This window comes from Lipophrys pholis, assembly GCF_963383615.2.
Source record: "Lipophrys pholis genome assembly, chromosome: 13".
Lineage (NCBI taxonomy): Eukaryota > Metazoa > Chordata > Actinopteri > Blenniiformes > Blenniidae > Lipophrys > Lipophrys pholis.
Genome location: NC_137632.1, coordinates 18,529,554 through 18,543,983, shown reverse-complemented (window position 1 = coordinate 18,543,983; position 14,430 = coordinate 18,529,554). Strand labels below are relative to the sequence as shown.

Sequence of the window (14,430 nt, the reverse complement as noted above, 5' to 3'; positions counted from 1 at the left end):
TTGTTATTGTGAGTAATTTTTATATTTTCATTTTAAAGTGTGAAAATATTTTGAGTTATAAAGTGTAATGCTAGTTTAGTACCTCTACATGGACTGATGCAGGCCATACTGTCAACCAGGGTCTGAATGAAATATATCATTTAATAGTGTTTTGTTAGTATGGAAAAAACCAAAACAAACAAAAAACTAAATATAACAGGTAAACATTTGGCCTTGGGGGTCACACGGTGAAGTAGTTGTACGCACTATTGCCTCACTGAAGATATCCCTGGTTCAACATTTCAATACTGTGATTAGAGGCTTTTATGTATGAAGACTGTGTGTTCTCCCTGTCCTTGGATGGGTTTTCTGTGAACACTGATTCTTTTCCACTGTCCAAACTGCTCTTGTGTGGTTGTCCGTGTCTCTTGAGTTTGCCCTGTGATTGGCTGGTGACCTTTCCAGGGTGTAACTGGGTTTTGGCCTCTATTAGCAGGGATCAGCACCAGCGCCTTAAGATGGATAAAGCAGAACAGAAAATGAAGGGGTTCAGTTTTTCAGTACCCCCCCCCCCCCCCCCGCCTCTTTCTACACAGGTCTCCAAAAGCAATAGATGATGAAATTACTTTGTATAAGCAATCCACAAAACCTCAATGCTGCCTGCAGTGTGTGCACTTGTGTGTACATTTTGCCTTATTAGAGGAGAGAGTGATGTCCTGAGCTAACACCCTACTGGCTAAGCATGAAATATTGCTATTAATATCAAATATGACAGTTTAGAGAAATCTGTCTCAGTTGTTTTGGAATAAGTTGTGACATGTTTTCTTCAACATTACCTCTCATGCACTGGCTCAATCTGTGATTCTCACAAGTTTACGGTCAGATTTTAGATTTATTTGACATATTTGATTTAAAAGTTTAAATTTTTCTTTCAGGTGCAGTTTAAACAACTTTAATAATCACATTCCAGCACTCGTGCAGGTTCATAATTTAATCAAACTCACTTGTTGTAGCTGGGGATTAATTTTGAATCTGTCATATAAAAAAGTGAAGGTGAAAAGGCTGGTGCAAAGTTAAAATGTTGCATACCTGAATACCTGAAAAGAAATGCCAGGGTGTCAAAGAAATAAAACATTCACAGTATTTTCAAAAGCGTGTGTGTGCTTGCATGTGTGTGTGTATATGTGTTTGTGAGTTTTGCAAATCAAAAGCGACTGATTTGTTCGTATTATTATCATTAGTTACACATTTGAGACATTAAAATAAATAGTTGGGAAGAAAGAATAGAGGACAAATTCCATGATATTTTAGCCCAAAAAGGCACAGAATTACTGCAAACTTTTTCTCCAGGGAGTCACCTTTTCTTTAGCCTGTGGCCCCAACACCGAGACAGGTATCGGCAGTTTTTCTGACTTGTCTCCATGGCAACGTCAAATCAGAGCCAGTGTCCTGACTGATCTTTCAGTCTCGTTGCAGCGTGTGATTTCCACTGTACCTGCCACATCGGTCAGACTCTATATCTTAAATGACCAGGGCTGGTAAATACATGTGGGGTCTTCTTTCATGATGGGCACCACTCATACAGAGAGTGTTCATTCAACAGACTTCCTCTGGAGAGAAAAACAGCAAGATGTTCAAACGGAAGAGGAAGAAAGACTGACGGGTCAATAAAAAATAAGATCTGGCCCGTTTGCTCAAAAATGCTGGTGCTATTTGATTAAGTAAAACTCCTCGGCACTCTGATGATTTCACTATTTGACATTTTCTGGCATATTCGGTTTCATCCATTTTATACAAACAAGCATTAATGTCATTCAATTTACATGAAATCAAGATGAACACAAGCTGGACATTTTAGCAGGCATAACAAGTGCTTTTATAACACAATGAGAAATGCTTTTTAATATCATTATCTTGCCCAACACATTTTGAGATCGACCCTGCAAGAGTACACACTGTGGTGCTATCTTGGTGTCAGAAAACCGGGGATCTGCTTGCAACTCTGCCTCTTAGTTCACACTCAAATATAGCCACTAGGTTTAGAAAAATACTGAATAAAATATAAACACTGACTTGAGAACAGTAACTGACCTTGTTACAGTACATGGAGTGCAGCGGTCTGGTACCACATGGAAGTTATAAAGAGGTGAATGGGCGATGAATGTACACAGTGGAGATGGGGGCATGTGTTGGTATACAGATCATGAGAGTTTTGACTATTTTAGACGTTTAAGAATACTCGACTCTTGAGATGTAAAAATGTTCTTTTTCTTTTTTATTATATTAACAAGATGATATTTTGAAAATATCCTTTTGGCTTAGCTCATCTAATTAAATTATTTTTGCAGGTTTTTCTGAAATACCGATGGTACATATCTGAAACAATGAATCAGAAGTGGAGCAGTTTGCTAAATTTATGCTTATTTATCAATCTTTTTCCTTAATTTCTGACTTCTGGCATGTTGACGACAGGTATGATGATGAAAGACTGAAGTGCAATTTATTGTTAATCAAATTCAATAGGAGGAACATGACGTGAAGAATGAAGAACATGAATGCATAATGCATAGAAAAATACAATTTATTGCAGTTCAGTCATCCCTTTGTATATTGTGAATGTTAATTCGATGATGACAATATATTTCCGTGCAGCCGTCATTAGCATGTGTGCATGACAGCAAGATTATCCCCAGAATCTGAAGGGGGGCTTTTTCTGTGAGGAGTTTTCATGTTCTCCAGGTGGTTACTGAAAAGGTCATTGTTTATTTTACAATCCTAATAGTAGAAACGGCTAAACATGCCAATGTTGATTAAAGCTGACATGATGCCAAGGAAAACACAATTCAGTTCATCAGAAGGATCTCTGAACTGCAGCGGGGTGTGCATTGGGCTCCTCTGTTTTCTCATTCGTTTTTGTATCTCATTGTTGATGTCTCATTTTGGAATGAATCTCGGGAAGATGAAAGAGTGTGTTAAATACAATGCAGACCAATTTGAATTTCAATGAGAGCCCGCTCCTCCTGTTCGGGAACAGTGGCCCCAGCTGAATTCTAGTAAGAACTGATTCTTTTCAAGAGAGCCCATTTGAGTTTGTATTAAATTAGTGCGCCTGTGAACGACTGCTATGCAAAATGCTCACACACAAGTGTAAATATAGACACACTCACTCTGCAGGTTTTACGCTTTGTGGGGGAAAAAAAAAAGAAACAAAAGTGGACGATGTTCAAAGATAGGAAACAAGAAGTCCCTGCTCATCTCGATTTATGTTTCATGGAAAACCTCTGAGGACAAACTACAAAATTCACCGGTCTTTTTATGCGCTGATGAGCCAAGATTCATTTTCTACGAGGTAAACTTCTCATGAACCCCACTTCAGAAAGGTGGAGTGCGGACGGGGGAGGAAAAAGAGAATACATTATGGTATATGGTTCGACTGTACACATAATGGAGAGCAAATAATCCTGCTGTCGAAAGCTTTCATGTTGTCCCGCTGCAGTCACAACAGCAGAGTTAGTGGTTATATTATGAAACTGTAAAGTGTATTTCTCTGTCATTCTTGATTATGAAAGCAATTCAAAAAAGTCTGTGTTGGTGTGCTTAGTCATTGTTGGTCATGATGGCTGTTCACCTTATTTATTCATCACCTCAGGCCCTGTTTATGAAATAGGATTCAAGTGAAAATGGTAAACCTTCATTGGATTCAAGTCTTCAAGTCTTGAACGAGGCCACTTCTTTAAATTTGTGTGCACCATTTTCAAATTGCCCGCATCTCTGTAAACAGAGAACACACAACACGCTTTCCCTGTTGGTCATGTGCACTAGAATTTCTGTCGATACTTGTTCTTCACAGGCATGGTTCAACAACAACAATGTCAGATTCCAGAGTGCTGTTTTACACTTTTGGACTTTTTGAAGGACAAATCAACATCGATGGTCAGTTTGTCACCTGTCACTTTAACATTCAAAGGGAGCATGAAATATGAAATCAAAAATTTTGATTTAGCACGTACCACTGTTTCACACTTGTCAATACATCCTTGAAGTATGAAATGTGATTTTCAGAAAAAAAAAAAAAAAAAAAAAACAACAACCTGTAACGCCCTCTCTGCTGATACTGTGGTGAAGACCCAACACACCAAATATCCCATGTAACACCCACCTTCTCAGCCTCTGAGACTTTTGCCATGATTGGCAGACAGGCCTCCCACGCACACCCATCGGTGTTAAGACTGCTCACTGTGGTTTGGGCTGTCACGAGGCAACAAGATGGCTTGGTAGAAGAGTGACTTATGACTGACACTGCAGCAGGGGACTTGTCAGGGTAACACCAGAAGAGTGGCGCGTAGGTGGGTGAAACCAAGAACAACAAGTGTGCGTGCAAAGCAACTGAGTGGCATTTGTGTGTGCTTGATGGGGCTTTAAGCCGTCAATCTACAGTATATGTCAGCTACGCAGCCAACACTCGGGACACAAACCAAAAAGTGCATGTCAACAAATTAATAACAGCTTCTGCCGACTAATCTTCGGCACAGATGTGAAGCCTTACACAACACTGGGAACGCTAAGAGGCAGCTCGGAGCAGCGCCACGAGTTCAAGGACAATTGTGTTTGCTTTGTAGCAAGCTTGTAATACATCAAGTCTTTATGACAATGTGTTTCTGCTTGGTTTTAGGACCAATTGCAAGCATTTCATGGGGAATTTCAAAATATTGTAGTGTAATTTGGCTTTGTACCCAAGGAAAGTCTAAATTTCTCAGTTTGCTCTTGATGCAAAGAGATAACCCTGTTCTCAGGGTCAATCTAATAAATAACAGCACGGTCTCTGTGTTTATTTAAGTGAAGCACAACAGTAACATCAAGTGAAAACGGGCCCATTTCAATAGTATTGCTCGTGTGTGTAATGTATGTATGGGGGTTTGTGAAAAAAAGCAAATCAAGATAGTATATTATGAAGAAATTACCACGCTAACAGCTACTTTGTTTTGAAAAACCATTAAAATTTTGTTCACTGTAACCCCCCCAAAATGTGATGAACGGGCACCTAGATTTGCCAGAACTTAAAAAAAACAACAAAACAAATAAAATAAAACCCACAAGAGACATTTTTTCACTTGTTCACTTCCAAAACCTGAACCTAAAAGAAATCATTGAAGAGCTTATAAAAGCCTGTGTGTGTAAGACAACCAGTACAAAACTTATATCGTTAAAAATTCATAACTGTAAATTGAACTTTCTTTTCTTTTTTTTTTTGGGCAAAGAAATACTCAGAGTAAGTTTAAGTAAATTGCCAATCAGTGTTCCACAACCAAGACACAGGTTCAATAACTGCCATTCACTCTATCAGCATGGTCGTAATCATCGCTGATTACAATTGTCAGCTTTTTCCAGCTCCATAATTCGTAGATTCAGATACTTACAGTTCTATGGCCTTGTTCCACATGATGACATAGCCAGACAAAATGAAGGACTCGATATTGACAATGTGTGTGTTTCCACGCTCCGTCCCCACGTACAGCCATTTACTCTGAAACGGCAGGTGGCAAAATGTGATCCTGCAGAACGAGAAGAGAAGGGAAAGGTTGAATTTTAGCAGACTAAATCACAAAGGTGTTCCAGTCTGTTTTAAACAATCTCTTTCTGACTCCACACCCGCCAAACATAACAGACAATTCTGCTTTCGGAAAGCCTTGGTAGTTCACAGACACGGTCATTTTTATGATTAGGTGATCTAATCATTTTCATTGATGTACGCCTATTTGTGTTCATGGCGATTGAATTCTGCAGGAAAATGAGGAACAGCTATTGAAAATTACAATATTCCTTTTAAAATAAATAGAAAATAAACAATTGAGGCGTTGTATGTATTTTTTATGGTGGGCACCACAACAAGCAAATCAAATGAAAAAAAAAAAAGTGAGCTTCAAGGCATCTGCTTAATGGACCAAAACCATTTGGAAACAAAATGATTAAATCTTCACTTATCTTATTTCAAGGTTTTATTTTAGAGTCTGTTTGTTTCAGACAGTACGGCACCTTTTGTGCAGGTACATCCTACACTGCTTCCCTCTATATAGCTCGAGGAAATACATTTGTGTTTGCTTGCTTTGTGTCACAAAAAAAAAATAAAAATTGAAAGACTCATTTAAATATTTTATAACTGCAGAGAAAGTCTTTTCTAAATCAATGTTTTCGGGCCTGGAAGATGTCTCATTTTATGAATTTCGCACACTTTTCAATCTGTTAAAGCCTGTAGAAGACTCATGTCTCATGCACCGCTGATGATTATAGCATATAAAGTAATTAGGATGTGTTGCGAAGCTTAAGCCATTATTGTTTCGCCGCCAGCATATATCATGTTCATAAGCACCAAACCGGGGAATAAAGTTCAGGCCACAGTAAGTCACTCCTGTCCATGCTGATTACCTTGTAGAGATGGTGGTGGTGGTTGTGGGGGGGCTCCAGGCCCACAGCCACCCACCCAGCAAGCAGCAAGATTATTAGATAGTAAACAAATGAGACGGAAGACAATTCAATAAGGATTTTAAGTGCTTGAGGAGATGGCAACATTTAAACTCACAAGGGAGGCGGAAGATTATTCAGCTGTCTTTCTTTTCCAACATGAATGCAAGGCAACACATTTAAAATGTTCATAAAAGGAGTAATTTCATTCAACTTTCATGAGGTACCATTAGGTGTAATATTACATGTCGGCACAGGCTGCACACATTGTTTAAAATGGCGCTAAGTAATTCAACAAATTTACTCCAATTCTCGAAACATACTATCATTTTGGGTTTAGCTTGTATTCAGCGTCATAGTATATAAAAAAAAGTTTAATAGTTGTAAATCGGAGGATTCATGATTTCTGCAAGTAGTGAGAACAAATGGATTTACAATTATTGTTCACACATAGTCATGGTAGCCTGACATTGGCTGGCGAGCATGTGAACTTGGCCCATTGCTATGTTGAAGCATTTTAAAGTGAAGACAACAATTATACTAAACCAATGTCTCAAATCAGTGGGACACTGTGAGGTCTAATACTCATACAGGCCAGATACTCTTAACTGATGTACAACTTTTCAAAAACATCATCATGACTGATTCCATCTTTGGCTCTATATAGTTCAACACTCCTGCATGTGTAGATGCATTACATATATACAGCAGTGTTACAGCATAATTTACTTATTGTTGACAGGAAGAAAAGGTTCGTCAGGATTTGACAGCAGATGAAATTTGTAACATGGTAAGATGCAGGAGTCATAGAAAAAGAAACATTTAATCTCACATCCTGTGTTTGACTCATTTTGGATTCATCTGGTTGGTGTTGTGATTAAAGCAGCTCAACATGGGAATATAGCCACTTTGATTCCAGGCATTTATGTGACAGTGTGCATGTTGTTCTTGTAGAGGTGAGGCTTTCTCCAGCTACTCTGGCTGACTTCCCCAGTCTAAAGACATGTATAATAGAAGATTTTATAAATATGTGAATGTGGGATTGTCTTTCTCTCTGTTTTCCCTGTGATGGACTGGAGAACTATCCAAGGTGTGCAGTAGCATGCCGTCGCCCATAGTCAGCTGTTAGGAGGTGAAGAAGATGGGATGATTGATGACCTGTGTGCTGTGTTCAGACCTGAAACTGAACAGCACCAGAGTGATTGTGAAAGTAGACTGATCCCAACTCTTCAGGTTTTGTTGGTCCACTGGTGTGATGTGCATAAGAATTAGGATGGCAATGCTCATGGTTCCATGAATTTACCGCAGCAACGTAACAATCACCCCACAACTCATTTAATCTGATCAAAAATACCAAGTGTGAACACACCCTAAGGACTAACTGCTTTCATCCTCCCCAGTGCTCCGATTAGCCTGCGTTAAACTGGCAAAGTGGATTTGGGCACGCATTGAACACATGTGTGCCAAGCACTTTAGACTGTGTGCACAAGATTGTTAAAATACAGTCCTCAGAGTCATCTTGCATTGCATTTGAAAAAAAAAAAAAAGCTTTTAAGAAGAAGCCCCTTCAGAAAAGCCTTTTAGTACCGATTATTTCTTTTATCATTTCAACAGTGACATAAATGTCACCAGGAAGATAAAAGGAAAAGTTTAGAGGCAACAAATATAATGGAGGTAAAATGAGAAGATGATAGGAAGGGGTTAGAGGTAAGTGGAGATAAATAAAGATCATCATTGCAATATGTGGAAAATGTAGCTTTGGCTCCAGGCAGTTAGACCAGGGCACCATTATTAGACGTAGTAATTATCGATGCAAGGAGACAAGCGAAGACATGAATTTAGTTGCCAGCTGACGAGCCTCGGTGAGACCAGTTGAGGAGCAAATACCCTCCATGAAGCAAACAGATGCAGAGATTAATTGCAATGGTGGCATCATCTTGGGAGCTGGCAACCTTGCCATCTGCTGCGCATGACACAACTGGTTAAGAACTCCGACGCTGTCCCATATCGGCAGTTATGCTGGATAGAGCTAATCCAGAGATGATGGCAAAAGCTAAAATAACAGCTGAAAACTACAGCTCGCATCCAATATTGTATAACATTGAGTTTGGATCGTCTTCAGATTTGGACAACAGCGTGACAGACAAAGAAGAGCGGCAGGAACGAGCTGTTGCCTGTCAATTATCACAACACAGTTCTCCACGCCATTTCCAGTGATTCATTTGCTGCTGTTGTGGGATTGCGCTGTGGTGTTAGGGTGCTAATTGCCAGAGGTTGAGCCCAGAGACACAGAGCTAAATGGAAAGCCGCTGCCTGGCCTCTGATGGATGACTCATGGTTCCCGCTTTCTACTTAAGTCTTCGGAGAATGATTCACTTCTCTTCTACTGAAAACCAGCCGTCCTGCCTCCTACATCACTGTGCCACAAGACAGGTAGAAAGCGAGTCATAGACGCTTTCGGTACCTTTGAAGCGAAGCATTATTTCAAATGTTCACCTCAGTGTTTGTGTGGGCATCGGTATCACACAGTGACGGCTCCAGCTGCTGCAAGACTAGAGCATACCGGTTAAAATGGATAGATGCCCAGCATAAAATGCAACATATTTTTAAGAAAACGCTAAAGTAATAAGCTTGGTGCTGAAGCAGAACAGTTTGATAACTAACTGAAGTGATACTATAATGTTCGACAATGTTGCTCTTCATATAAATGAATATAAAATTAGTTTAGGTAATTAAAACTAAAGCCATTTTGACGTTGTGACCTGTTTGTTATTTGAAATGATGTCTCAAGTTTTTTTTTAACTCCTGAAACTCGTAACACAATCAAACATGTTCTACTGAGGTAACACTAGTATTATTCTTACAAGTACAATTCTTAATTACAACTAAATAAAGATTTTAATTGTTGAGTGCATTTCAAGCAATTGTACCACTGCTGTCCAGTTATTGTTTTGCATTTAATGTAGCTTAAGCAACGATACAGTGAGAGTGTGAGTAACTTAAATTGGATCAATAAACAAAAAAAAAAACAACAACTCCATGTTGTTGTTAGAAAATTAATGAGTTATTTTTAAATAAAGTGTTTCTAACAAGGAACAAAACATATACAAGGACAAGTCTTTGGTCCGATCTGTAGTCTTGAATTTTGACAGCTTTCGTTGTTCTTGACCTTGTATCTTTGGATTATAAATGTATGTTGTGGTAAATGTTTAGTTATGCGGTTTTGGTTATGTTCACTAACTGTCCTTTCAGTTTGAATCTCATCTCATGCAGTTTGTGTTTCCTCTCCGCTGAGTGCATCATATTCCAACTCGATTGTCTCATGAAACTCCCGGTTTACTGTTTTGTGTGTTGTTCTCATCTTTTCTGTCCCCAGTTTGTTTTATTTGCCTCTCCATCAGTACATTTCACTCTGTTGTTCTAGTCTTGCCTTTTTCTGTTTTGATCTCAGCCTGTTTACTGGTTTAGTCTCGCCTGTTCCCAACAGGCCTCGGCTTGGATTGTTACACCAAACATTGCCTGTTAGCATTTCCCAAAAAACTGTGTGTTTACAACCAAACTCACCTGTTGTACATGTTAGTCGTTTTGATTATTTTCAGTTTATGGCCAAAACACACATTGTTTTATCCTGGAAATAGCCGAAATGCTATATGCAACTAATCCCCAACTAAGGGTCTTTAGACTACCTGAGATTAGATGTTTATAAACGTTTATCCATCTTGAAACACAGCTATAAACAACATAAATCCTTTCCTTAAATTATACAGACATGCAATCCTTTCCCCAATAACGTTCAGCTTTTTTTATATGGCTCTTTCTTCCCATTATCTTTTCAGGCTTAGTTGCATGATGAAAGTGCCCTAGGTTGAGCTTTATGATGTGCTATTTTATAGCAGGATTGAGATTCTTCTGTCTCTGACAGAAAACTTATTGCTCTCCTGTGATGGAAAGTTTAGGCAAAAAGAAGACATGCATCATGACTCAGACAAAGTTGACTTATATCAGGGAGAGGGAGGGCTTGCCCTTATGTGCACAAAGCAAAAGTTATACTTGCACTCGGCACAGAGACCTTCAAGTTGTTGAAAGAGCAAAACATTTTTCCTTTAAATAAAATCTACTTCATTATTTTTTTTTATTCACAATGTATTCCAATAAAGGTGTTTTTTTCATGACATGAAAATCAGCTTCTCACTGGACTTCTTCTTCTAAACATTTTAATACAAACATACAAACAACTAGACACTACATCAGTTTGATCCATCGCATTAGTTAAAACAAACAATACATGAATAGAGCAATATATACAGTATGATTTATTGCATTTTTTGTTACTTACCTGTGATATGAAATGTCATTACTTGAATGCCTAAAAGCTCAAAATCTTACAAAGATGTAAACTGAATCTGAATGTAATTAAAACCTTTGTGACTTTTAGCAGGTATTACTCTGTATGATTGATGTAGCTTCAAATAATGTTGTGCCCACATCACATCCAGATAGTTCCACACCATTTATGACTCCTTTCATATCATATCATCATCCAGACCTTTCTATATCTTGGCTCAAACACATTCTCAACCTTTTTTCCAAAGACTGCAGAGAGCTCTCCAAATGTTGGCATGATGACAACACACATTTCAATAGCAAAGATCACAGCAGAGCCTCAATGGCAGAGATTTAAATAAGGAAAGATCCATCTGTCACTCTTTAACAAGATTCTAGTTGATTACACAGAATCTGGAGCCTCTGAAACACTTTTAGTGTTTAGATTAGCGTTATGTGTAAATGATTCTTCCATAGTTTCCTTTTAACATCACATTGTTTTGGGAAATAATCAAACACATTTATTTGAATATGTTGAGAAAATACATGTCCTTAGTGTGTACTCACTGCACATGACTATATATATTGCTTTACGGAATACATCTATTTATTAAAATTAACAAGATTTAGAATACAGCCACACAATAAAAATCAGCAGCAGTGGCACACATAAATGCGTGAAGTATGAGTCAGCCGAACTCAGAGAAATGCTTTTACAAATTCACAAAATTAATGAGATCTACTTGAACCCACACACACGCTCTTGACTGAATACACACTTTTGCATAAACATCTGGCTGCTTCCAGGCGTACTTAGAACCACACACACACAGTTATATGCACACACAAAGTCAATACCTAACACACACACACACACACACACAGACACACACACACACACGCACACGCACACGCACACACACAATGAAACACTGAATGGAGGCTGCAACATGATTATTTTTTCCCAATCAACATAGGCTACAAATGATTCTCATATTTCCTCAGATTTTCATAGCACATCGAGCGATCGCGTGTTGCAGGTGAGCCCGTAGCTGTGGGGCAAAAGCATAATAGTAGCAGTAACCTCTCCTCTGACCTGCAGGACCCTCAAGTGTTGTGAAATATAAAAAAAAAAAACAAAGATGCTGTTTGACAGCCTCAAGCCGGAAAGCCAGAGAGCTACTCCAACAATAAATTGCTTTACCCGGTATTACAACCATCTTTACATGCTGGTAATTTGACCCATATCTAACATACTCATCACGGGCCAATAAAGCTGCCACAAAGCCAGTTCATGAGGCTGCACGATTCAGGAGGCAACATGTCAAAGATGTCTTTTTGGCAGACAGAGCAGCCAGCCCTGAGGTGGGGGGGTGTCAAGTGTCTCACAGGGCAGAAGAGGTCATTAGTTGGGGTGTAACAAAGAGCTTCTAGCCGGCATTTTTCAGACAGGCTGAAAAGAAGATCAAAGTCAGAGGGAGGACAGAAATCTCAAACGAGAACAGTAACAACCCGCTGCTTCACTTCCTTCATAAGGGTGCTGCAGTATATGCTCGGTGGTCTAGAATACAGCATGGGTAATTGTCAAAACTGGACAATACAAAATTGATCTGATGAATCTCCATTTCTGTTTTGACAGGTACCGACAGAATATGCTGTAAAAATAATATGGATCAACCCTGCCTTGTATGAGCAGTTCAGGCTGTTGCTGATGGTGAAATGGTGACCTCTTAGTATAAATTGATCCTAGCATAAGGACCACAACCTACTTGAGTTTTGTCGCTGACCGTGTCGATCCCTTTATGACCAGCATGTGAAATCTTGGTCTGGCTACTTCTAGCAGGATACCAGATCATGTAACACAACTCAAATCACCGCAAACTGGTTTCTTCAACAATGAAAATGAGTTCAATGACCTCCAGTGGCCTCAACAGTCATTAGATATCAAATACCTTTAGAATGTGGTGGAAAAGAACATTTGCGAATATTATCTGTTGAAATTAGAGTTATGAGAACGTTTTCTCATAAAACAAACCAATCTAGTGATTCAGGTGATTACACACCGATGAAAGCTTCGAATAATGCTTAGAGGTACCTCAACATCACCCACACAGGACCGGTAATGTGTTGAAGTTGATTGTCTTCACACGGTATCATATTATAGTCATTTCTTCAAACAGGTCTATTTGGTGCAGGAATGTAAAGCTCTGCCATTAACCATTCACTAAAAGGTGTGTGTGTGTGTGTGTGTGTGTGTGTGTGTGTGTGTGTGCGTGCGTGCGTGCGTGCGTGCGTGCGTGCGTGCGTGCGTGCGGGCGTGCGTGCGGGCGTGTGTGTGTGTGTTTTCTTGAATGTAATCCAAGCTTACCTCTCTCTGTTAAATTTGAGAGAATGAAGGACTGCTGGCCGTCTCTGGCGCAGATTCCACAAGTGTAGTGTGTCGTCTGCACAGGCTGTGACCAGCGCCCCCTAGAGGACAAAACAAAGACCAATCAGAGGTGAATCACATAACTTGGATTTTTAATTTAACCCAATGGTTGAAACAATAATTAATAGGCAATAAGATACAGCAAATGGAGCACTTTGAGTATAAACCAGTATACCATGTAGTTACAGTCCACTGTATAACAACGATCAGTGAACACTGAAAACTTTGCAAAACTCTTTTTCTTCCGCTCCAAGCAAGTTCCCAAATCAAACATCTAGACAAATGTTACAATATGAGTTACAGCACTGTCTGCTTCGGCTGCCAAAGAAACGCGGAAATGTTACAGGACTGAATAATTGTGTGAGACAAATCTTTTGCAAATGGTATCAGCTGCTTTCTGAGGAGAATTATAATTACAGTGGCGCTCCCTGTGTGGCTCAGCTACCAGGGTGTCGCTGCAGTCTGGATCCCGTGGAGGAATAGCTTTAGATTACAAACTTAATCTTGGGATTAAAGACAGCACTGCACTGTAAAAAAGAAGGATGAATACATTGCTTCCCACAAATATCCATATTAGTAATATTTGCTTTGCTGCCATCCAATCTGTCACTCTGCAAAGCGAAGTTGAATGGGAACATTAAGAAGAGATTCATTATAGTCAAGACAATAGAGAGATTTAGTAAAGAATTGGTTCAAATGTGACATGAATAAATTACTTTAATCCATCATGGCCACGGTGCACAGAGAAGTCGTGAGTTTCCACATATTCTTTCCTTCAAGTTTAGGGATATTATTATCATTACAATTATTATTATTATCTCATTCAAGGTGACTCTGACAGATGGAGAGTGAACTTACAATTATCATGTGTGTATCAGTGATATCCATTCCTTTTCAAACATGAACCCACTTAACGCAAATCTTTTTATCTTGTCACAAAAATAATTGTAGCCCAGCGGGTTGAAATTGCTCTAAATTGGCATAATTATTATCCCTATTAATTTCCGTTGATCCTAAAACAGTGTAACAATGATGGTCTTGATGTAATTTGTCTCCAGTTACAATGTACAATCATTAATGGGAAACTTTTTTTCCAAAAGTGACGGCATATAAATTATTAATGTTCCTAGAAACGTTCGAGTGTGTTATCATGTGCCATTATTTCATACCCATTCATGCATTTTTGGCCAGCTTTGTGTCACTTTGTCTATTCTGGTAATGTTTAGCCTGTTTGAAGTTGT

At 39.0% G+C, this 14,430-nt stretch overlaps 1 protein-coding gene across 1 annotated transcript in view; it reads right to left on the bottom strand.

Moving 5' to 3' along the window:
- Positions 1 to 14,430, bottom strand: part of stxbp5l (syntaxin binding protein 5L) — a gene marked incomplete at its 3' end in the record, with an annotated part of 148,567 nt that overhangs the window by 59,027 nt on the left and 75,110 nt on the right. Inside the window, exons 4-5 of the mRNA XM_080478208.1 lie at positions 13,130 to 13,230; positions 5,397 to 5,531 (exon numbers count right to left, since the gene is read on the bottom strand). Of these exons, the coding sequence (XP_080334334.1) occupies positions 5,397 to 5,531; positions 13,130 to 13,230 (236 nt within the window). The remainder of the gene's footprint in view (positions 1 to 5,396; positions 5,532 to 13,129; positions 13,231 to 14,430) is intronic.